At 35.6% G+C, this 24,313-nt stretch overlaps 4 protein-coding genes and 1 long non-coding RNA gene across 5 annotated transcripts; 4 read left to right on the top strand and 1 right to left on the bottom strand.

The window, feature by feature from the left end:
• The first annotated feature begins 6 nt into the window (after positions 1-6).
• On the top strand, positions 7-2,759 carry LOC114544293 (regulator of nonsense transcripts 1-like). Its single transcript, XM_028562961.1, has 12 exons — positions 7-52; positions 150-267; positions 359-515; positions 582-668; positions 746-801; positions 874-916; positions 1,029-1,086; positions 1,167-1,240; positions 1,379-1,633; positions 1,780-1,923; positions 1,998-2,093; positions 2,185-2,759. The coding sequence occupies exons 2-12, from the start codon at positions 158-160 to the stop codon at positions 2,323-2,325; spliced, it is 1,221 nt and encodes a 406-aa protein (XP_028418762.1). The 5' UTR covers positions 7-52; positions 150-157; the 3' UTR covers positions 2,326-2,759.
• A 193-nt stretch (positions 2,760-2,952) lies between these two features.
• On the top strand, positions 2,953-8,296 carry LOC114544294 (ankycorbin-like). Its single transcript, XM_028562962.1, has 21 exons — positions 2,953-3,227; positions 3,336-3,412; positions 3,503-3,562; positions 3,918-4,006; positions 4,078-4,200; positions 4,321-4,391; positions 4,638-4,744; positions 5,051-5,154; positions 5,236-5,319; positions 5,456-5,490; positions 5,585-5,662; positions 5,735-5,767; positions 6,315-6,389; positions 6,672-6,740; positions 6,895-6,955; positions 7,056-7,141; positions 7,230-7,292; positions 7,420-7,500; positions 7,614-7,718; positions 7,819-7,884; positions 7,959-8,296. The coding sequence occupies exons 1-21, from the start codon at positions 3,183-3,185 to the stop codon at positions 8,031-8,033; spliced, it is 1,587 nt and encodes a 528-aa protein (XP_028418763.1). The 5' UTR covers positions 2,953-3,182; the 3' UTR covers positions 8,034-8,296.
• A 12-nt stretch (positions 8,297-8,308) lies between these two features.
• Positions 8,309-10,527, bottom strand: LOC114544295 (BTB/POZ domain-containing protein 2-like). Its single transcript, XM_028562963.1, has 2 exons — positions 9,801-10,527; positions 8,309-9,489 (listed from the first exon to the last, which is right to left on the bottom strand). The coding sequence occupies exons 1-2, from the start codon at positions 10,454-10,456 to the stop codon at positions 8,829-8,831; spliced, it is 1,317 nt and encodes a 438-aa protein (XP_028418764.1). The 5' UTR covers positions 10,457-10,527; the 3' UTR covers positions 8,309-8,828.
• Positions 10,528-19,823: 9,296 nt separating this feature from the next.
• LOC114544296 lies at positions 19,824-22,294 on the top strand. The gene is made up of 6 exons (XM_028562965.1): positions 19,824-20,640; positions 20,759-20,936; positions 21,215-21,380; positions 21,483-21,623; positions 21,924-22,188; positions 22,272-22,294. Exons 1-6 carry the CDS (start codon positions 19,824-19,826, stop codon positions 22,292-22,294), a joined length of 1,590 nt encoding a protein of 529 aa, XP_028418766.1.
• A 135-nt stretch (positions 22,295-22,429) lies between these two features.
• On the top strand, positions 22,430-22,929 carry LOC114544292. Its single transcript, XR_003690376.1, has 3 exons — positions 22,430-22,494; positions 22,624-22,683; positions 22,879-22,929. It is a non-coding gene; the product is annotated as an uncharacterized LOC114544292 (long non-coding RNA).
• Positions 22,930-24,313: the final 1,384 nt, after the last annotated feature.

Genomic DNA, 24,313 nt, shown 5'->3' with positions numbered 1-24,313 from the left:
TTCCCGTCCAACTTGTTTTATGATGGTACTTTACAGAACGGCGTCACCGTTGGTAAATATGGTTTTTTCCAGCTTTGAGTTCTGACTAGATTTTACCCTCCAGCTGGTGTATGTTGGACAATACTAATACAGCATAATTTTTTCCACAGCTGAAAGAATGCAGCCAGGTATGGATTTCCCTTGGCCAGTACCTGAGAAACCAATGTTCTTTTACGCTACAACTGGGCAAGAAGAAATTGGATCTTCTGGCACCTCCTTTCTTAACAGGTTAGCACCTCCACTGCGACTTTTATTTCTGATTTTAAAAAGAGATAAATTTGCAGACATTTACATTTCCCATCATAATCTTGTCGTGTAGGACCGAGGCTGCTGCTGTGGAAAAAATTGCAACTCGATTTCTCCGTGCTGGTGTTAAGCCTGAACAGATTGGCGTGATCACTCCTTATGAAGGCCAACGAGCTTATATCGTCCAGTACATGCAGTACAGTGGCTCTATGCATGTCAACTTATACCAAGTAATATCTCTTTATTGCTGCTATACACCACTTGTTTGCACAGTATATGACTTCAGATATTTTTAGGAAATTGAAGTGGCAAGTGTGGATGCATTTCAAGGACGTGAAAAAGATTACATTATTTTGTCTTGTGTCCGTTCTAATGAACATCAGGTAAATGCATCTCAAAAAACAGGTGATGTTCATGTTATATGTATACTGAAGGAATATTTCGTCTGTGTTTCTTGTAGGGTATTGGCTTCTTACAAGATCCTCGTCGTCTAAATGTTGCATTGACTAGAGCCAAGTTAGTTTTGCCTTTTGTCGTTTAATATTTTACTCGGCTTGATATTTTACGCGGTACTCCTTTTTTGTATAGATATGGAACTTTGATTGTTGGAAACCCAAAAGTTTTGTCCAGGGTTGGTAAATCCTAAAGTTTCTTACGTATTTTATTTTGTGGCGACTCTGCTCAATCCTTCACAGATCTGCCTAGAATATTTTTTGTATCTTTACAATGTTTTATTTCTTTAGCAAGAATTGTGGAATCACTTGTTAAACTATTACAAGGAGAATAAAGTTCTTGTTGAAGGTTGGTCTTTTTTAATGAGAATTATTTGCAAGTGCTTAGATGGTTCTTAGAATTTTGAGATATGTTGATCATTTATATAGGACCTTTGAACAACATGAAGGAAAGTATGATTCAATTCAGTAAACCAAGGAAACTTGTCAACAAAACAAACCCGGTAAGTTATGTTTCATATGCTGCAATCATTCTGAGAATCATTCTGTACCGACTATGAACCATTTCCCATTACCCTTACTCCATTCTTTAAAATCACAAGAGATGCTGTAACTTATATTCTTATGCTTATCATTCATAGGGAGGTCGCTTTATGAGTTCTACAATGTTTGATGCGCGTGAAGCGCTTATGCCCGGCCGCGTTATCGGTCCTGGTTTTGCGCCACAGATTGATCCTACGGCGACATACCAGGACGCTTACTACCGGACGCATGACAGAATGGGTTATATTGGTGCGGAGCGAACAGTTGCAGCTGCTGTTGGAAATATCCCTATTCCTGTGGGAATGTTTTTGCCACCTATGCCTCCCCAACCTCCACATAACTATTACAATCAAGTAAGTCCAAAACTTTTGTATCAGATTTCAGATTCCGCAGTTAAACTACGCCACAACTGGGAACTACGTTTTGTTATAGACAAGAACATTTATACTGTACCCTGTTTCAAACTATGTTTGTTTCATTACTATGTTTGGTTTTTTAGGCCATGCCAGGTCGCCCAATGCCAGGTGTACGACAACAACATGTTTCTAATCAGTATAATCGCAACAACCGTGCACAAACTTCAAACAATAGACATCAAGTAAATCATGGTTCCTATGGCATGAATACAAGCCAGGCTAGTCAGGTAAGATGATAACTTAGGGAAAAAAATCTCCAACACTTGCCGCTGTTTGTTGATAATATATATTGTAATTACAGGAGGCCTCACAGCCATTATCCCAAGGTCCGCTTACTCAAGGTGGTATGTCTCAACCTATGGCATCTCAACCATTATCCCAACCAGAACTGTCACAGGTATGTAATGCAAACATCTGTAGTACTTTCACTATGAAGTCTTGGAAGCACAATTCTCTTAAATATTTTACCCTGTGGTTTATTCTTATAGGATAGTTACTTGGCTGAAGATTTTCACTTGAAGTCTCAAGGGGATGCAGTCCTCTCTCAGGATTCCACGTATCAAGGCGATCAGGGTTACATGAACTCCCTGCCTGATTACAGCCAACCTAACTATGCCTCCCAGTATTAAGTGCCCGTCTGCAGGCATGTAGGGGACCCATACAGTATCAGGCCTGGTTCCCACTGCCCTCATTCAGGCCAAGATTGGAGGGAGATGCAGTAAAGTAGGTGATTGTACCCTCGGAGAGTTGAGAACAAACCCTTTGTTGAGATAAGTTGAGATTTATTACAAGACCATTTCATCGTTCACTATTATTACCACTGAGTTCGTTATAACAGCAATAGCAGGCAACTACTGAATCTTGAGTGATATCATTTAGAACAGGAATGTAAAGAATACCATTGTGTCAATTATGATAAAGAATACCAAACTAGTATTAAACAGTTGAGACATAAGTTAAATATATGTCTGTCAGATAATGAAAGTGATGACCAATTCACTATATCCATTTCTAGTTGTTCGCAAAGCTTGTAACCACTCATTTTTACAAATATATCTTTAAAACGCATTAAAATAATTTGATTGTTGAAAACAGGTCTACGGTACCTACCATACTTGATATGCAACTATTCACATCGAATGCAAACGACATCATTTCGTTTGATGGTATTTAATAAAGTATGGGGGATTTGATGGCCGCTGTTCGTAAGATATCTGATATCTCAGGCTCACGTGGACTGTTCTTTTGCTGAGAGTAAAAGATTAAAAATTGCGTGAATTGTTTTGTTTTTTGCATTTTGTTTATTTTAGGATGTTTGTATTTACTTTTTTAGTCAAAAATGTCTGAAATGACCTTTGTGATCATGGTTACGACTTATGTTTACGATGAATATTCGCATATTTCGCTATATTTACCTGCACGTCAAGGTCCCAAACATTGATCAATGGTCCCAAACTAGTATTTAGTAAAAAGTTAGACGTTTAAAATGAAGAAATTTAAGGACAAACTTGGGAAAGGATCATCTTCTCATGTTAGTATTAAAAAACAAAGCTATGAAATTGCTTTATTCTATTATAAAATCGTACTTTATACAAGAACGCACGTATTAAAATATTCACCATGTCCTTTTTTTCTGCAGGTAGCTTTGATGGAGTGGACGAAGTATGATGATAAAATATTGGATTATATTGTTCATAGTGAAGAAAATAAGTTGAGGTAGGTATAACAGGGTGGGTTGAGAACCACTTTAAGCTGTTTTTCCCACATAAACCTGTAAATATAAATATTAATATTTCTACCAAATAGGTTGGCTTTATTGAGGAAAGGTGTCACACCTTTAAAGAAGAAATCTGATGGAAAAACAATGTAAATATTTCAAAAATATATAAATATGAAAAACATGGCCCATCTATTTTGTATCACTGTCTCACGTGTTTTAGTCGGAAACTATCACTGATACTGTGACAAAAATCATTGTTGGTTGTATTATTGTACTGTTTTATATATTTATTTATTTATTTATTTTGCTTTGCCACTTGAATACAAAGAGATACTGTAATACAAACAGCACAAAGTTAATACAAATGCACTAATATTCATAAACTGATAAATCACATGGCAGGGTATTGCTACAACTCATGCCATGCAATTACAGAAATAACTGAATGTCTGAATTAAGATCACAATAGAGTCCTTCCAGTGACTCTATCATCTCTTTCAGGTTGGATGTTGCTTGTGAACATGGTCACGTTGAATGCCTTGAAGCATTACTAGAAAGGTGTACTGATGTTGTACCAGTCAGTAAAGCAGGTTAGGAAAGTTGAGTGATTGAAGAGAAGCAAATTGAAAATCTCTTCAAAATAATTATTTTTTATCATAAGGTGGCTCAGCACTGCATACTGCCGCAAAATCTGGGAGTGCAGATTCCATTGTTAAATTATTGCAATATAAAGTTCGAGTTGGAAGTATAGATGCGGACAAGATGACAGCCTTGCATCATTCAGGTATTCAGCTGTATTAATTTTTGAAACCTTTTTGTGTATTTGTAATACATGTATCATATTGCAAATCCAGTCTATTCATTTTGAATTGAAGAAGATGCTAAATTTGTTTTGTATTCACAGCAAGCAAAGGCCATGTTGATTGTGTAAGAATTCTTATTCAAAATGGAGCAAAGTTAAATTCAAGAGATAAGGTTTGTTTACTTATTTGCAGTTTCTTTCAAGTTTCAACCACCAGGCATTAATGACCTGGGTTCACAATGACTGGGTTGAAATGAGATCACTCCACCATTGCAAATTATCTCATGAATGTTAAAACCTAACCCTTTTTGGGAATTTTATAATACTTCATAACAGAAGCCAATCTATTCCCTTTTTTCTGATGTGTAGAACAGACACTACCAAGTTTTCAATAAAAATTAACGTCTTTGTAAATATAGGATGGTAGAACACCATTGTTGATTGCTATTCAGGCTGCTCGGGAAAGTATTGTACAAATACTTGTGGAAAATGGAGCAAGAGTCAATGTCACTGATAGTGCACATAAGTAAGATCCTTGTTAAATTCCAGGGGCCGGTTGTATCAAGCCCGTTTAGCTTAAACGGTGGTTAAGTTCAAAATAGAAAGTAAGTCTATCGTTTTATTCAACAAGCAAACTAAATGTTTTTAACCTTAATACAAAGATACTGTTTACAACTACATATTCAATGCATAATATTCAAGTTGACTTATTCAAGAGAGATGTAAGAGTGTTATCTAATCTTGATACAACCGGCCCCAGATATTATTTTATTATTAATAGACTACAAACATTATATGTGGCATGATAGAGTATTTTAAACCTCCTTTTTAGAACACCATTAATGTATGCGTCTTTGATTGGTCTGAAAGATGCTGTTTGTACATTGTTACAACACGGGGCTAATCCATTATTGAGGGATAGTAATGGTCACCAAGGTACGTACAATATGAACATTTTCCATGAATGCTAGCTGGTACATAATATATTGCATTGATGAAGAGCTTTTCATATTCCAGCTGAAGATTTTGCTCGGATCAGTGGCTATGGTGAAATTGTGAGGATAATTTCTGACACTCCAGTTTTACCCCAATGGGATTATGGTATCTATAACCATACCTCTATTTTTGTATTAAATTATTGTAATTGAATTTAACTTAATGTAGTAATGAATTTAGCTGCTGGTTTGCCAAACAATCATTTAATAAATACTTACTGTACTTACAATTATTTTTGTAGCTGAGGAATATATTGATGATGAGGACTCTCAAGATGTAAGTGATTTTAATTCTTGTTCTTATTCCTGCATTTTGAAAATCACAGTTCCAATTTGGCATTACTTTGCTGATGTAATTATTCCCCCTTTAGGGATCTGTGATTGGTAGTAATGACGGCTCCGATGTTGCTTCAATGTTGTCTCATCCTGATTCAGAACACAGATTCGGTGTAAGCTTGTTTCCTCGATAACTTTTTTATGTGGCACCTGGCACTGCTGATTTTATGCTTTGACTGTTTTAGAGTGTCTACAGCAGTGACAGACGATCATCTTCGGTATGTTGATGCATTTATTAAATTACTAAATTGTTCAGTTATTTTGTGCCCCACCATGACATTTGCGTCTTAATGGCATCATTTCGAAGAATTCTTTACTGCTAAACAATGAACAGGAGAATCATTAAGGCCATTGTAATTACAGTGCTTTTTTCCTTCCATATATAGTAAGCCATCCATCCATTGATTATATATGTTTGGGCACAGCAAAATTGCATCCTACAATAGCACAGCTTGTACTTGTACTGTGTAATTAAAATTTTATCCTTAAAGCAAATATTTCTTTAAATCTTAAGTCAACGTCATTAGGAAGATAATCTTCTATTAATCCAACTTTTCTATGATCTACTCAAAATGTTGACAGGACATTGGCGCCATTACTTTGCATATATGACATAATTAAGTTGCCTTGCATTTTACCAAAAGCTTTTAGTGTATACTTTATGCAGACGTTTTTCTGGGGAATGATATAGCTGGCATTTGAAAAGTTGCATAGCTGCATCTTAAGTTGATCTTAGATGAACTAAAATAGTATTTTTCTCTGCAGCATTCTGTTTCAACATTCATTTCCTCATCATCGCATCCTGGCAGGCTTGAAGCAAATGTTTGTAAATTGGATCAGGTAAAGCAGTTGTTTTTTTGTCTTCATCTTGATTTGGTCTTAGTTGTCCAAATTGCTGCATGAAAACATTGCATCCAACATCTAATATATGAGACAAACTAAACCAATTAACAAATAGGCCATGTGCTGTTGGTTTTGTATAGTCAGTCCAAAAACAACACACAATACATTGACTTTCTGAATGACTTTACTTGATTAATGATAATATGTACCTGCATGGGTGATTTGTTTCTGTATATGTATGCAAGCTTCAGATGATCATCTGTCTTTAAACATGTTTAGGAGTTAGAAAGAGAAAATAACCGATTAAACACTCAACTGCCCACAATGGAAATGTCACACTCAAACAAGGTAAGAATTAAGAAATATAATGTACCGTGATGTGAAAAACATTGCTTCAAACCATTTCATCGCAATCTATGTACTACATAAATTTCTGATTTACCTTGTACACCGACAATGCAAAATAAGAACTTAATAAAAAATTCTATTTTGTTACGTCTAGAACAAAGTAAACAGATTGAAGGAGGACATTAATTATAACAAAATAACTGTTGGACAATCTGGTAAGATTGAAATAAAAAATTAATATAAAACTTTAGTCAATTACATATCAAAGTGATGTCCTTCTGTTCCATTAATTTAAATTCAATTTTTTTTTCAAAGATGATGTGGAAAAAGTACAACAGGAGAATTTTCAGAGGGAAATAAATGCATTAAAAGCAGAAAATGAGCAATTGAAAAATGAGCTGGTAAGATATATTTTAATTACAGACTGTGGATTTTATGCATTATAATTAACTTCTCTGAAATAAGTTATATTAAATCATTCCTACATAGATTGATATTAATGTTGATGACAGTATACCAACTATTCCTATAACAGTTTATCAGGAATTAAAGGTAACTTAATTAATATATAAACCAGTATTATAATTGATTGTTGTAATGTAACTATACAGGCCTAGACAAAATTGGTTGGTACAGGTTTAGGTCACTTACTCATCAGGTGTTCTCTTATGTAAAATAGGAATCGACTGAAGAAGAACTGTCAACTTTGAATGCTAGTTTTTCAAATTTAAAGAAGGAAAATGATAATTTAAAACGTCAGGTATGCATATATAGTGTTTAATAATGGGACCATGCATGCATGTTATGGCAATGCAGGTATATCATTAATGTAATATATAGATGTAATAATGCAATTGAAAATGGTTTGTTTAGATTTTGGAATTGAAACATCAAACACGGGATGAGGCACAAATGAAATCTGAGCAGAAAATTTGTGCTTTGGAGGAACAAGTTTTAAGGCTTCAAAACCAGTTGATGGTATGAAACTACATCATCCTACTTTGTAATTTGATAAACTGCATTGTTAATACACTATATCTGCCAGGTTTTTAAATGCTATATTTGCAAATTCACACAGGAGGCAGATACTGAGCATTCCAAGACAATTAATGTGTATAGATTACATCTACTCAATGCACTACAGGTAATGAAATTAGCCTGGACTAACTTTAGCTAAACCAACTCATTTTAAAACAGAAATCATCAATCTTGCTGTAGGGAGTTATAAGCAAGGATGTTAAAAAAGCATTGGAACTTATTTTGAAAATACGAAATGATGAGCAATTTTGTTGATGATCTGGATCATCGAAGGAAAAGGAATAGAAAAGATGAATAGGTATTCTTTGAATCCCACTTTAATGCCTTTTGTATTTACTGCAGCACACAAACAATTATTTTAGCTTAGAGCAAATCAAAAAATACATAAACAACTTACTTCCATATACATTTGAGCAGCCTACATTGTAGATGGTCTGTCAACCTGGGGCCGGTTGTATCAAGCCCGTTTAGCTTAAACGGTGGTTAAGTTCAAAATAGAAAGCAAGTCTATCGTTTTATTCAACAAGCAAACTAAATGTTTTTAACCTTAATGCAAAGATACTGTTTACAACTACATATTTAGTGCATAATATTCAAGTTAACTCATTCAAGACAGATGTAAGAATGTTATTTAATTTTGACTTATCCACCGTTTAAGCTAAACAGGCTTGATACAACCGGCCCAAGAACACTAGTTCAGTTAGCTAATGTTATTTTACTCAAGGTCTTTTCTCAAGATCTCTGAAATAACACCATTATGTACATATATATATCACAAGGCCTAAAATTCTATATATAAAATGTGTTTTAGCACTTGATTGTAATATAGGACATGTATGTTACATAAGTTTATTTGATATCTAGGATGTTGATAGTGGAGATGACAAACACTTGTTTATATAGCTGTGTTTCTAATGCATTTCATACCCACAATCAACTTCAGTTTCAAGGTAGCCAAATATATACAAAGTTTAAGAGTATAACAGTCACTCAAAGATGTTCACCTAACTACATCATGCAGATATGTCAAAATTAGGGTACATTTTAGAGTCAAGTGTAGAAAATTATTTCAGGAATTTGTCCGTCCTCGACCGAGGTTCCATTATTGTTTCCAGTAGCATATGAAAAATGAAACACAATATTCTCATCCTTTGGTTCAGGTATTTCACAAACAACTTTACGCTGTCCTTTTGTGCCATAATACGAATCAGCACCTTTCAAGGTTGCACTTGCAACATAAATGATGCTTGGGGAGAGTTCTATTGGTTCACTGAACATCACACGGAATATGCTTGGGGTTCCATCGCAACTAAACGCTGTGTCGTTCTCTCCACAAACCAAGCCAGTCTCAGTGTTAATGATTTGCATTTTGACATTGTAATCACTGGGACCATGAATTGCACCATAAAGGCCCAAACCAACAACAAAGATACGCTTGTTTACCGAGAACCGAATCCGATCACTTGTACCACTATAACCCCATCGGTTTTCAACTTTTGAGAATCTCCTGACAGACTTCTCCCGGCCGGTCAGGCAACATCTTGGCTTATCAATGAAATTAACTTTTGGTTTGGGATTCACATGGAAATACAGAAATAAACTGACAATTTCTTTCTCTGTTAAGATACCAGATTGTGCTGGGCCTGTTGCAAAATCTTCCACTGGCATCAATGGGAAACGGATCTGGTACAAAGCCTCAGATAAGACACACCTAGAAATAGAATTAATTTTTCATCTATTTGCAGAGGTTGGGTTTTGGTCGAGGGTACAAAGTCGAGGGTCGATTTTTGTCGGATTTTCGATCATCGATTTTTGTCGGATTTTCGATCATCGATTTTTGTCGGATTTTCGATCATCGATTTTTGTCGGATTTTCGATCATCGATTGTGATTATTAATTTCAAATGTCAACAGTTCTCTAAGTCGTAACCACTAAAATTTAGACGTGAATCCTTGCAAAGAGCTCCCTTCCATACCAGAATATATTAATGATTGTAATACACGAGAGATCTGTATTATTTACCTTAGATTTGCTGGCGTTTTGTTCAATTCCTTTCGCTCGCATTCTTGTTTTGCCCATCGCACTGCGTGTTGAAACAACTGGCTTTCTTTCAGTCCTAGTGTGTCACGTTTTAAAACAGCTAACAATGTATTGTAATCAATATCCGTAAAACCTTCGGCATTAAAACTTTCAAACGTATTCTTATCAATACATTCCAAACATCTAGTTGCTAACTGTGACTCGTCAAATAATCTCGCCTGTGTCAACAGCATGAATGCATTATCAGGACGAAGGTTTTTCTTTAAAAAATCAACGCAAGCATCTTCCATAATCGGCACTACGTATTTTTTAGCTGCATATAATGTAGTCATGACAGTTTCTGGGCCGATTTGGATCTCGTCTGTATATAAGAATTTTAGGAGAGCAAGAAAAGCTGATGATTCTACATCAGGCAGTTCTACATCATCATTTGGGCTTGCTATACCACCATTGAACATTGCATCAAAGACAGCGCTTCCCATTGAGAGGACAAACCGATGTGCAGGAATACGTCGTCTTTGCGAACCCTTGCCAACGATAAAATGAACATCACAGAGTATTTCATTATTGAACAAAAACTTTACTCTATCGTAGACATTAGTTTTTCCTGCTTGCCAATTGTACGGTTGTGTAGACATACTGTTTCTTGCGATTGTTTGATACGCGACATATTGATTTTCCGTAATGGAAATATCGAATCAAACTAATCTTTCTGGGTTATAAGCCCATGTTACGGGTCACGGAATATATAATTAGAATCGCGGAAATATATAACACAGTGTTTCCAGTTTTCTGTGTTTCCATGTTTCTATGTTTCTTATTTCTATGGTTCTAGTTTCTATGTTTCTATGTTTCTACGTTTCTGTGTTTCTATGTTTCTGTGTTTCTATGTTTCCAGGTTTCTACGTTTCTGTGTTTCTATGTTTCTGTGTTTCTGTGTTTCTGTGTTTCTGTGTTTCTGTGTTTCTGTGTTTCTGTGTTTCTGTGTTTCTGTGTTTCTGTGTTTCTACGTTTCTACGTTTCTACGTTTCTGTGTTTCTGTGTTTCTGTGTTTCTGTGTTTCTGTGTTTCTGTGTTTCTGTGTTTCTGTGTTTCTACATTTCTACGTTTCTGTGTTTCTATGTTTCTACATTTCTATGTTTCTGTGTTTCCATGTTTCTATGTTTCTGTGTTTCTGTGTTTCTATGTTTCTATGTTTCTATGTTTCTATGTTTCTATGTTTCTATGTTTCTATGTTTCTATGTTTCTATGTTTCTATGTTTCTATGTTTCTATGTTTCTATGTTTCTGTGTTTCTACATTTCTACGTTTCTGTGTTTCTATGTTTCTACATTTCTATGTTTCTGTGTTTCCATGTTTCTATGTTTCTGTGTTTCTGTGTTTCTGTGTTTCTGTGTTTCTGTGTTTCTGTGTTTCTGTGTTTCTACGTTTCTACGTTTCTACGTTTCTGTTCTGTGTTTCTACATTTCTATGTTTCTGTGTTTCTGTGTTTCTGTGTTTCTATGTTTCTATGTTTCTACGTTTCTGTGTTTCTATGTTTCTGTGTTTCTATGTTTCCAGGTTTCTACGTTTCTGTGTTTCTATGTTTCTGTGTTTCTGTGTTTCTGTGTTTCTGTGTTTCTGTGTTTCTGTGTTTCTGTGTTTCTGTGTTTCTGTGTTTCTGTGTTTCTACGTTTCTACGTTTCTGTGTTTCTACGTTTCTACGTTTCTACGTTTCTGTGTTTCTGTGTTTCTACATTTCTATGTTTCTGTGTTTCTGTGTTTCTGTGTTTCTGTGTTTCTGTGTTTCTGTGTTTCTACGTTTCTACGTTACTACGTTTCTGTGTTTCTGTGTTTCCATGTTTCTGTGTTTCTGTGTTTCTGTGTTTCTACATTTCTACGTTTCTATGTTTCTATGTTTCTATGTTTCTATGTTTCTATGTTTCTATGTTTCTATGTTTCTATGTTTCTATGTTTCTATGTTTCTATGTTTCTATGTTTCTATGTTTCTATGTTTCTATGTTTCTATGTTTCTGTGTTTCTACATTTCTATGTTTCTACGTTTCTGTGTTTCTGTGTTTCTGTGTTTCTACGTTTCTACGTTTCTGTGTTTCTGTGTTTCCATCATTTCTGTGTTTCTACATTTCTACGTTTCTACGTTTCTACGTTTCTGTGTTTCTACGTTTCTGTGTTTCTGTGTTTCTATGTTTCTCTGTTTCTATGTTTCTATGTTTCTGTGTTTCTACATTTCTACGTTTCTGTGTTTCTACATTTCTATGTTTCTACGTTTCTGTGTTTCTATGTTTCTGTGTTTCTACATTTCTATGTTTCTGTGTTTCTATGTTTCTGTGTTTCTACATTTCTACGTTTCTACGTTTCTGTGTTTCTGTGTTTCTACATTTCTGTGTTTCTGTGTTTCTGTGTTTCTGTGTTTCTGTGTTTCTGTGTTTCTGTGTTTCCATGTTTCTACGTTTCTGTGTTTCTGTGTTTCCATGTTTCTGTGTTTCTGTGTTTCTACATTTCTACGTTTCTGTGTTTCTATGTTTCTATGTTTCTGTGTTTCTACATTTCTATGTTTCTACGTTTCTGTGTTCCTGTGTTTCTATGTTTCTGTGTTTCTGTGTTTCTATGTTTCTATGTTTCTATGTTTCTATGTTTCTATGTTTCTATGTTTCTATGTTTCTATGTTTCTATGTTTCTATGTTTCTATGTTTCTATGTTTCTATGTTTCTATGTTTCTATGTTTCTATGTTTCTATGTTTCTATGTTTCTGTGTTTCTACATTTCTATGTTTCTACGTTTCTGTGTTTCTGTGTTTCTGTGTTTCTGTGTTTCTGTGTTTCTGTGTTTCTGTGTTTCTGTGTTTCTGTGTTTCTGTGTTTCTACATTTCTATGTTTCTACGTTTCTGTGTTTCTGTGTTTCTGTGTTTCTGTGTTTCTGTGTTTCTATGTTTCTACGTTTCTGTGTTTCTACATTTCTACGTTTCTACGTTTCTGTGTTTCTACATTTCTATGTTTCTATGTTTCTATGTTTCTATGTTTCTGTGTTTCTATGTTTCTGTGTTTCTACATTTCTACGTTTCTACGTTTCTGTGTTTCTACATTTCTATGTTTCTATGTTTCTGTGTTTCTGTGTTTCTGTGTTTCTGTGTTTCTGTGTTTCTGTGTTTGTATGTTTCTATGTTTCTATGTTTCTGTGTTTCTACATTTCTATGTTTCTGTGTTTCCATGTTTCTATGTTTCTGTGTTTCTGTGTTTCTATGTTTCTATGTTTCTATGTTTCTATGTTTCTATGTTTCCATGTTTCTATGTTTCTGTGTTTCTGTGTTTCTGTGTTTCTGTGTTTCTGTGTTTCTATGTTTCCATGTTTCTATGTTTCTGTGTTTCTATGTTTCTGTGTTTCTGTGTTTCTGTGTTTCTGTGTTTCTGTGTTTCTGTGTTTCTGTGTTTCTGTGTTTCTGTTTTCTACGTTTCTACGTTTCTGTGTTTCTGTGTTTCTGTGTTTCTGTGTTTCTGTGTTTCCATGTTTCTGTGTTTCTACATTTCTACGTTTCTACGTTTCTACGTTTCTACGTTTCTGTGTTTCTACGTTTCTGTGTTTCTGTGTTTCTATGTTTCTCTGTTTCTATGTTTCTACGTTTTTGTGTTTCTAGATTTCTATGTTTCTATATTTCTATGTTTCTGTGTTTTTGTTATTCGATGTTTCTATCTTTTGGGTTGTCTGGCGTCAGTACAAGTAAAATATCATAGTGCCACAAAGGGTGTTACAGTGTTGATGAGATTTATATTTCCAAGTGCTTGTTTTGCAATTTGATTTGTTGCTGACGTGGCAAAATTTTCCCCCTATTGTACGCGGGTAGTAGGCGTAGTAAGTCGTCTAGTTGCATTCCGACTAACAAGTAAAATGTATTTGTAAAATACCAAATTGGTGTTACAGGGTTAATGTACGACACTGACTGCGACGGTGTAAATACAACCAGTAATTTTGTAGAAAACTAACAAATATTTTTAATTTAACATAATAGGATTCTTACAAGCGGAAAGCTCGACAAACCGCCATCACGCATTAGGTGATTATAGTGTAGCCGAGGTAGCTTTACCATTTTCAATAATCACTGGTTGTATTTACACTAAATAGATATAACGATATTGTTTTAGTTAATATTTCTTAGTATATATTTACTAACTAAAGTTACTTCTTGTTTAAATTTTTCCGAATTTGTTCCAGAGTTTTATCAAACAAGGGCAAATTACACAAAAAATCGTGTTGTGTAACCAGTCCAATTAATTTGGTGTAAATCTTCTTAACGTCACTGCTATAATCATTAGAAATATTTCCATTTAGTCCTTTCAATGTAACATAAATAATCATTACTATTAAAAACTCTAGGCGATTGAACGGTTCTTCAATTTGGGAGTTTGTGCGTTCCTCGTAGAAAATGCGAGAGCTTTTGAATGGCGATGATTGAATTTGTTGTTTTTTTCGATTGCCTGATTTTCGCTTTCCCTTGACATTTTCAGAACTGATTACTCTGCAACTACCATTTTCCCCACAATGACCTTTGCATTTACACTTGTGCCAGCAACTCCCATAACGTGGTATGCACTTGCATCGGCTCTTATAGGCGCATTTTTTCCCAGGTCCATTCATCTTTGACCTGCCGGCGTTTATTCCACACCGACACGCTCCCCTATTTGAATTATCTGTCTTTTCTTTGTTTAATAAAACGCGGCCATTATCGTGGATTTCATTATTGTTCTCCTCAGCGTGTTGGTTTTTATGAACTAAGGCATCATAATGACCTGGTCCACCATGGTTAAATGTTAACAATATTGCTTCTCCATTCCCAATAGACGAACGAGGGTATATTTCATAAAATGGAACAAGATTTTGCGTTGATAGCACTAGTATCGGTATCTGCAAGACGTTGGACAAACCAAGTGGCATCAGGTCCCCGATAGTGGAAGCGAATACACCCGAATTTAAAAAAGCATGTGCTTGTTGCTGAAAGTCGACGTCCTCACCCACAAATTGCTGGTATTCTTCAGTGAAAGGTCCTGTCCACTCTGCGACAAGATGGCTTCGCAAAATATCACTTATTGCGGGAACAGAGACTGCTGATGAGATCCCCAAAGTATACAAATGCTCTCTAACATGCGTCTGCAAATCACATCTACTCAATAACTGCGAAACTTGAAATGCGACTGAATTAAAAAAGCAGTTCCCATCTCCTGCAATTCTGACGACTTCTAGACCCCACTGGCTTGCGATGGAGTTAATTTCTTGCTCGATGGTTTCCACAGAGCTGTCTTGTTGTACTTGTTTCGTGGTGAGAAGATGACGTGGCACCTCTGTTGGCAAGGTACGTGCATAGATTTTTTTCGCTTTCCAACTATCTCCCTGATAGATTCGGATGATCTCCAAAATGATAGCCCTTGCTTTAAGTACTCCAATGTGTCGTACTCTTCCTTCTCAGATCTTTCCGAGTAGTCATGTTCGGCCACAATCCATTTACATTTGATATTCCTTTGCAAAATGGAAATGCCATCCAAAATTTCTTCTACTTCCTTACGCGAATAACTTTCAAGTCCCTTAACCTTGCGTGCTGGTCGTTGATTGTTTTCGGATCTCTCTATCTCTTCCAGACACCTTTCTACTCCAAAATATTCTAATTTTTGTCCATATTCAGTTATCAGAATGTGTTCATTCTTTTGAGTTTTTGTCACTTGGATAGATGACATTTCTTTCTCGTTTTCTTGGGCCAACCTGTACAACATTCTAAACATTTTCGTATATAACAATGGAAGCCCTATGCGGTTGGTTGCAACAATTTTCTTTAAATCCCTATGAAGCCTTTCATTTTTGTTTGTTCCACACCCAACAGGTATGTCCGACAAACAACCCTTATTTATGTGAACCTGAATGTTTTTTATTTCCTTCAACATTTCTTTAGTAAGAACACTCAATCCAGCTGCATTTTTTACAGATTCCCATTTATTGCTAAATTTTTCTAAGTTTTTCGAAATAACGTCAGGCGAAGGCGAAGGCCTAGACCTTTTTTTCCCGATGTCTCCTGGTTGACGGAAAACTAAGCCATATTCTTTAGCCATGCCAGACGAGTATTTCGAACACTTTGGTATTTTACGCACTAATCTTTGCACTGCGTGGAATATGTCTAGCTTAATGGGTACACCGGGAAAATGCTTGCTTAAAAATGATGTCCATTTGCAACAGTTATCGAGGAATATTCCTTCTAAAATGTTATTTTGTGTCAGAAATCTTTTCGAAAGTTGTTGAAACAAATTTTCAAGCTCAGCTGTTCCTTCCGTTTTAGTAAATTTCCACTGGATAACTGTGCCTTTTTCATTTAATACGCAAAATAGGCTTTGAAATAATTTTACCCACTTATTATCACTTTCGCGTAAATATCCGATATTCGAAGTTGCTTTAAATGTGTGATCGCAACTAATCCATCTTGCAGGAATTGTTGAAAAAAAATGCCGATAAAATACTTCTTCTGACTTAAATCTGGAAATGATTGCACCCCCAACTAGCGTATGTCCTACGCATGGTAGGTCCATTTGTTCGAACGTTGGGAAATTTTGACTTACTTCTTTTGTTAGGCCAATGTTTATAGCAATGTTATGATCACGGTAATAACGTTGCGCTCGTTCATAAAATGCTTTTTTGTAACATCGCTGTATAATTTCGCAGATCTGATTAGAGCTAAGACCTGCATCAAGTAGCTCTTCCAGATAATCGACAAGTCGATTTGTGAAACCTGACTTATGACTTAAAGTGAATGGTACATTATAGTTATTCACTTGTTTTACGACGTCCACATCTATGCTATTTATTTCAGTATGGCCTAGATCACATGAGTACTGCTTGTATACCAGTAATACGGGAGAGGTAAGGCCAAATATGATACGCGGATTTAGTCTTTGCAGTCGCCCATTTTTCCAAACTCCTGTGTTAACTAGGTGACCCTTTCGATTATTTTCACACATTTTATCGTCTGTTTCACACTTAGGACAAAGTATTGTATTTCCTTCAAGTAAAGCATTAAATTGGCACAGAGGGTCAAAAAGAATGTACGGAAGGACACAATACGACTTTGGATCATTTACCCACGTTTCATCCAAACTTGGAAATATATCGTACCTGATATCAGGGGGTTCCATAGTATGCTCCGTATGGTATTTAAGATCAGCAGCTTTGGTTGCAGACTCGATGCATTTTTTGACATATCCATTGATATCGTACCCCACAGTTAACGTAGGCTTCGCTATTGACAATAGAACGATAATAAGTGAACAAAAATAGAACGCTTTCATCCTGATCGTTGTGTTTTCATTATACATGAATAACCATTTTTATCGTTTTTATATCATCTATTTATGCTGCATATACGGAAATGGGAATAATCTGGTTAAATTAAAGATTCCATTGGCGTCGACACACAAATTGCTGCTGGCCATTGACCACCTTTTTTTATATTGCATTTGCTCCATTACCTGTCGGTCTTTTAGATAGGGCACCAAGTTCTCATATCAGAGTTGTAATTATCGTCGGCAAGGCGTGTCTCCTTGGGGGTACACCTTGCCATAACTGAGTCTATTTATAAAATCACATTATATAAATTTCGTATTTTCTTCGTAAATATTTTGTATTAGTTAATGTGATTTATTTACGTATAGAAATATTGCAAGCCATGGATTTTGCATAGCCCTCACCGCAGCTCAGTTTTCTGAGCATCAATACTGACACATTAAATCTCACACAATTTTAGGATAATTTTGGCTGGAAGTAATGGTTTCCCAGCCGGTTTATTTCCGTCAAACAAGATGATATTTATATGAATACATTCCAACAAAATTCCAAATATTCATGCTCAGAAAAGGGTGGAGGTGAATTACCGCCAGCACCTGTACAAGTACGCCTGAAGTAAAATAGTTAATTGAGATATTCTATAATTGTCAATTGAGGTCCTCTATGTATCAGCTATTGCAAATCATGCAATTTGCATAATTGCTAGAGGAGGAGGTGGGTTGAACTTTAAACGAGCTCTATTTTCTGCGATGTCACGCTTACACTGACCGATTGTGTTTTGGGTATTCGGTCTTGTTAGTTTTCAAATTGCTGCTGGCCATTAACCACCTTTTTTTATATTGCATTCGCTCCATTACCTGTCGGTCTTTTAGATAGGGCACCAAGTTCTCATACCAGAGTTGTAATTATCGTCGGCAAGGCGTGTCTCCTTGGGGGTACACCTTGCCATAACTGAGTCTATTTATAAAATCACATTATATAAATTTCGTATTTTCTTCGTAAATATTTTGTATTAGTTAATGTGATTTATTTACGTATAGAAATATTGCAAGCCATGGATTTTGCATAGCCCTCACCGCAGCTCAGTTTTCTGAGCATCAATACTGACACATTAAATCTCACACAATTTTAGGATAATTTTGGCTGGAAGTAATGGTTTCCTAGCCGGTTTATTTCCGTCAAACAAGATGATATTCATATGAATACATTCCAACAAAATTCCAAATATTCATGCTCAGAAAAGGGTGGAGGTGAATTACCGCCAGCACCTGTACAAGTACGCCTGAAGTAAAATAGTTAATTGAGATATTCTATAATTGTCAATTGAGGTCCTCTATGTATCAGCTATTGCAAATCATGCAATTTGCATAATTGCTAGTGGAGGAGGTGGGTTGAACTTTAAACGAGCTCTATTTTCTGCGATGTCACGCTTACACTGACCGATTGTGTTTTGGGTATTCGGTCTTGTTAGTTTTCAAATTGCTGCTGGCCATTAACCACCTTTTTTTATATTGCATTCGCTCCATTACCTGTCGGTCTTTTAGATAGGGCACCAAGTTCTCATACCAGAGTTGTAATTATCGTCGGCAAGGCGTGTCTCCTTGGGGGTACACCTTGCCATAACTGAGTCTATTTATAAAATCACATAAATTTCGTATTTTCTTCGTAAATATTTTGTTTTATATCATAGTAAGCGCACACGTATTTCGTGGTTTTAATGCAAGTGCACAATTAAGTACAAACGGTGCGATGGAGTTTGACAAATGAAGGTTTTCGAAAGAAACACAGCATTGCAAGTTATTAGATTCGATAAAATACTACACTAATCATTATAAAATATGTAGTAATCGTTATATCATTATGTAGGAGAACGGTGATCAGGAAAATTTCCACAGACGATATTCGAATGCAACTAGACTAAATTTGCATGATGCGCGCATTCAAGCTCCCCAGAAATATAACACGATTTTTGAATTGGCGTTCATGATTTTACAAAATTAATCCGCCATAATCTAAAAGATCTATAAGAGGATTAGTCGAGGACGTGCGAACACACACCTTTTAATAATTGCTAATTGAATAATACAGTTTCGAAATAATGCAGACAAAATTTGACAGCTCTCACTGTTATAAAACCCGCGCCATTTGCAGTATCCTTCAATTGTACACTTCGAAAGGTAAGGATATGTCAGGCAACTTTTCTACATTAATGTCCAGTAAAATGTGTAGTTTTCGCAGCTTCTAAACCTTATTCAACATTCTTCTGTTTTATAGTTTGGTTGACTTGTATGTTTGTAAAAGCTACGCTCCTTTTCTAATCGCTTGTAAAGAGGTAAGGTTCTAAAGTTAGTACCTATAAATAGCAGCTCGAACAACATAAATTTTAGGCTAGCTATATAATGTATATGCACCATTTTAAATTTGCGGTCGGGCCCTAAAAAAAAATTCCGGACATACAATAAATTTGGAAAAGAGACTTTGTTATATGTTATTGTAGTTTCCGCACCATTAAAAGACTGAACATCGGCGAGAATTATGACCGAGCTTTTAGAATAGTGATTAAAAGTTTAACTCCGTATAACCAAAGGACACAAAATTGTTGTAAAACGTTCGTCAACTACTAGATTTGACTTCTGGGAGTCGGTCACTGTGATTACTATATAATAGCGAATATTTTTATTGTAGATTTTTATGATGTCTTCGAGAAGAACGATATTTCCAATTACCACGCCCGCTGTGAATGAATGCCAGCTCGCGAACGCCATCAAGATGGCTCGGGCGATTAAATTCCCACTGGAAGTTTTCCCGGAGCCAATAACTGAATGGCTGATGGCATTGGCATTTTCCGTGAACACACGGCCAGAATTCATATTGATTGCGGCTATTTCGGTTGTGTCCACTTTGATGGGTCCGAAAACTAAATTAAAGATTCGGAACCGTTATCGGGAGCCGTGCAATCTGTTTACCGTGTGTTTGAGTGAACCTGGGGCCGGAAAATCGCAAGCGTTTGAGATTGCTGTGGAGAGTCCAATCCGCGCGTTGAAGGAGCCAGCTCATTCGATGGTCATCCATGACTTCACGCGGAAAGGACTCTTCCAGCACCTCGTCTCTCACGATGGTAGAGCTCTATTGGCTCATTCTGAAATGAGTTCGTTTTACGAATTCATTTTGAAGAAGCAACAAGAGGGCTCAGGTGAGAGACAGTTATTTTGCAGGCTTTACGATGGCATTGCTGAATGGGCACTAACAAGTGCGTGCACGAATAACAGCAGTTCCGCTGGTAAAGTCGAGAAACGGGAGCGGCGTGAGGTCCTTCTAGAAAGCACTTTGGCCCTTGGTGGGTTCACTCAGCCCGAACCATTTCTGCAGCTGTTTAAACCCCTAGCCAAAACCAAGGATGGGTTTCTTGATAGAATTTTGATATGTTCAATAAAACCTCGCTTGTTACTCGAAGAAGAAGTGGAACAATGGTGTGAAAAACTGGAAGAATACACTACACAAGAGTTCTCCGGTGAGTCGCCTATGTATGTATGCATTTATGCCGTGCCGGTGTATGTATGTTTTTATGCATATAGGTATGTTGTATGTATGTAAACTTTACTCGAAATAACCAACAATTTTTTTTTCAGGCGTATATAAGACAATATTCGACAAGCATGAGAACGGTGTCGAGTATTGTTACTCACCTGAGGCAAAAGAGAAGTATACTGAGTACGCCAATAATCTCTCCAAGAATATGAATGCCCAGTGGGATGAAGAAAGCATTTGTACGGAGAACTTTTCCAAGGACAAAAAAAATTTTATAAGGTATAATAACTATTATGCAGGCAATGCGGTATTGAACACTCGAATACGATATTTAAAATACCATTCTATTACCGGAACACCTTAAAATTGCGGAACCAATTTAGATGAAACAGCGCTCGTGGGACATCTTCAGTTGATGAAATAAAGCTAAAAGCATCATTATTATTAGAAAAAAGCCAATCAGGGCGTAACCTGTATGGATATATTAATTTCAAGCCTCATCATTATTAACATTAACCATCCAATTTAAGCCCAATTTTGAAACGTATATTTTCTAGGATATCATGCGTTCTCCACGTCCTCTTGTCTGTCCTCAGTCATTTTATTGACAATGAGAAAGACGGCGAAGAATGTGATATTGAAAAGGAGATTCCGCGAAACATATTAAGTATTGCAGAGGCAGTCATGGAATATTTTGGAGATCAGCGAAAGGCCTTTATGACGGTATGTATATATATATATATATATATATATATATATATATATATATATATATATATATATATATATATATATATATATTTTTTTTTTTTTTCTATCTTCTAGTTGATAAAACCTGTTTCCAAGGAAAACTCCCGTTCATCATCAACAATTCCGGATGATACAGGATCATCGTCTTCCAGCGAAATCATAAATGCATTCGGGCAGTGGTTTGTGGGCAGGTGTAAAGACTATTCCGAAGAATGTGTAAGTATCCGTTCGATGCATGTTTCTGATACATGAATTTTCGAAGAATGAACTTAGATTGTGATCCGGTATCTGCCCAATAGTCGGTTACATGTGACTATAGGAAAAATAAAACTCTTTTATGATAAATTGATAATTTCATGCAGTCATTTTCAAAACAGTACTTCATTTAAACATCAATAGTTCAAAATTGCACGAATTAATACAAATATTTCAGTAATGAAAATTAACTTTTGTTAAAAAATGTTAACCATTTAGTAAATTCAGCAAAAGATTGATGAGCTTCTTTCTTATCTTTAGATCAGTAAATTTGCCAGAGAAAAGAAAAAGGCGGGTGATAAGGAGCCTAGCAGTATCGCTATACGGATAGAAAGCATTCCGGACGATGGTGGTCAGCCAATCATAGTAGACAAAAGCGAACTAAAAAAAGCAGTCGTGAAAGAAGGAGGGCAGGATCGAGACACATCTTATTTCTTAAATCAGGACGGAAAAAAACAAAAGGCTGGTTGTTTGTCAATTCCATTGGCATCGTTCACAGCACCCCTGAAGCACCAGGTGTTACAAGGTTGGTTTACGACGGAGTTGTATAAGTTAAAAAAAATATATAACACATATATATTATATGTTCAAATTGATTTCTAATTCAAGTTGGTATTTTAAAGTACGTTTAAAAACACAAGAAACTCAGTGTTTCATGCACTCAAGATATCCCAATATCTATTGTTTTCACAATGTATTCGCATGCTCGTTGCCATTCGTGTGGAAACAAACAAATTAGAACATTCTAAATGATTTGTTACAGTTCTCAAAGGTCTGAAGCTTGACACATTGCCACAAGAAATTGGTTCCGGTGACAAGAAAGCGGAGGAATGTAAGCAACATAAATCCCATACTGCAATTATTCCCTGTACAAAATCTATTTTGACAAAAATTTTTAAATTGCTGCAAAATATGAAAGGGAACAATGACCTTAAATCGTTGTCATGTATATTTATTAAAGGTTTGTCTGATGAAGATGAAAATGAAGGAACTGCAACTGACATGAGTGAGCATGACACAGGTAACCGATCAAAAATCTAGTATTTGTATCATAAAACCGTATATAAAACATAGTTCTATAATACTAAATGCATGAATGTTTTCACGCTTTGTTGAGTGCCATTTTCTGACGTGTGTGTTGGGGTGTATTTCATTTTGAAAGAGATATTTTTCGTATTTTATTTAAAAGTTTTCCTGCTTCGATTATTTACTGTAGTGGGCAGACAAACTCAAATGTCTATTGGATCCATTGAAGACGAAAATAAAGAAACAGAAAAGACGATAGATATGAGTGAGCATGACACAGGTAACCGATCAAAAATCTAGTATTTGTATCATAAAACTGTATAATAAAACAATAGTTCTATATATACTAAATGCATGAATGTTTTCACGCTTTGTTGAGTGCCATTTCCTGACGTGTGTGTTGGGGGTGTATTTCATTTTGATAATACGTGTCTGTCGTGTCATCAATGCAATGTCGGATGCTTCAAGAGATATTATTCGTATTTTATTTTAAAGTTTTCCTGCTTCGATTATTTACTGTAGTGGGCAGACAAACTCAAATGTCAATTGGATCCATTGAAGACGAAAATAAAGAAACAGAAACGACGATAGATATGAGTGAGCATGACACAGGTAACCGATTGGAAATCTAGTATTGTATCATAAAACCGTATAATAAAACTATAGTTCTATATATACTAAATGCATGAATGTTTTCACGCTTTGTTGAGTGCCATTTTCTGACGTGTGTGTTGGGGATGTATTTCATTTTGAAAATACGTGTCTGTCGTGTCATCAATGCAATGTCGGATGCTTCAAAAGATATTATTCGTATTTTACTTAAAAGTTTTCCTGCTTCGATTATTTACTGTAGTGTGCAGACAAACACAAATGTCAACTGGATCCAATGAAGACGAAAATGAAGAAACTGAAACGACGATAGATATGAGTGAAAATGACAGGGGTAACCGATCGGAAATCTAATATTTATATACCAATCGTTATAAATCTTCTTTTTCTAAACTAAAAATATCATATATTTTAGGTAAATCGGACCGATCAAAACGAGAGATGAAAAAATTAACAGACGCCTTGTCGAAGAATGACAGGCCAAGCAAACGCAAAAGACGAAAAAATGCCAAATGACATTTTACTTTTTTTTATTATAACTCATTGTTAAGATTGTTAATTAATTGTTACGGCTGTATTATTAGACAATTACCTATAATGGGCAGAGTGTTTATGTAATTATGCCTTTATCAGGGAAAAATCAAATGTAAAAAACATTTATTAAATATAAACTTATCTGGCAGATCGATGATCATCTAAATCAGACTAAAGTAGCCGTAACGGTTTTGAAGAATAAAATGTTTCAAGAAAAGAATAAGTGAAAACGAACACAGAAACACCGAAACACAGAAACATAGAAACATAGAAACACAGAAACATGGAAACATGGAAACACAGAAACATAGAAACACAGAAACATAGAAACATAGAAACACAGAAACACAGAAACATAGAAACATAGAAACGCAGAAACAGAAACACAGAAACATGCAGAAACATAGAAATGTAGAAACACAGAAACGTAGAAACGTAGAAATGTAGAAACACAGAAACATAGAAACATAGAAACATAGAAA

The sequence above is a fragment of the Dendronephthya gigantea genome, unplaced genomic scaffold (genome assembly GCF_004324835.1).
Source record: "Dendronephthya gigantea isolate DGI-Jeju-01 unplaced genomic scaffold, DenGig_1.0 000718F, whole genome shotgun sequence".
Classification (NCBI taxonomy): domain Eukaryota; kingdom Metazoa; phylum Cnidaria; class Anthozoa; order Malacalcyonacea; family Nephtheidae; genus Dendronephthya; species Dendronephthya gigantea.
Note: the sequence above shows the minus strand (reverse complement) of the source record. Positions and strands in the feature narration are given on the sequence as shown.

What these genes read in the sequence shown, in the direction of transcription:
- LOC114544293 (XM_028562961.1), top strand. Translation starts at nt 158, where the DNA reads ATGCAGCCAGGTATGGATTTCCCTTGGCCAGTACCTGAGAAACCAATG. An exon ending in TCCGTTCTAATGAACATCAG is followed by an intron (nt 669 to 745) that starts GTAAATGCATCT and finishes TGTTTCTTGTAG; the next exon opens with GGTATTGGCTTCTTACAAGA. An exon ending in GAATAAAGTTCTTGTTGAAG is followed by an intron (nt 1,087 to 1,166) that starts GTTGGTCTTTTT and finishes TCATTTATATAG; the next exon opens with GACCTTTGAACAACATGAAG.
- LOC114544294 (XM_028562962.1), top strand. Translation starts at nt 3,183, where the DNA reads ATGAAGAAATTTAAGGACAAACTTGGGAAAGGATCATCTTCTCAT. An exon ending in GTCACTGATAGTGCACATAA is followed by an intron (nt 4,745 to 5,050) that starts GTAAGATCCTTG and finishes CCTCCTTTTTAG; the next exon opens with AACACCATTAATGTATGCGT. An exon ending in GTGACAGACGATCATCTTCG is followed by an intron (nt 5,768 to 6,314) that starts GTATGTTGATGC and finishes TTTTCTCTGCAG; the next exon opens with CATTCTGTTTCAACATTCAT.
- LOC114544295 (XM_028562963.1), bottom strand. Translation starts at nt 10,456, where the DNA reads ATGTCTACACAACCGTACAATTGGCAAGCAGGAAAAACTAATGTCTAC. An exon ending in AAAACGCCAGCAAATCTAAG is followed by an intron (nt 9,490 to 9,800) that starts GTAAATAATACA and finishes TTCTATTTCTAG; the next exon opens with GTGTGTCTTATCTGAGGCTT.
- LOC114544296 (XM_028562965.1), top strand. Translation starts at nt 19,824, where the DNA reads ATGTCTTCGAGAAGAACGATATTTCCAATTACCACGCCCGCTGTGAAT. An exon ending in CACTACACAAGAGTTCTCCG is followed by an intron (nt 20,641 to 20,758) that starts GTGAGTCGCCTA and finishes TTTTTTTTTCAG; the next exon opens with GCGTATATAAGACAATATTC. An exon ending in GACAAAAAAAATTTTATAAG is followed by an intron (nt 20,937 to 21,214) that starts GTATAATAACTA and finishes TATATTTTCTAG; the next exon opens with GATATCATGCGTTCTCCACG.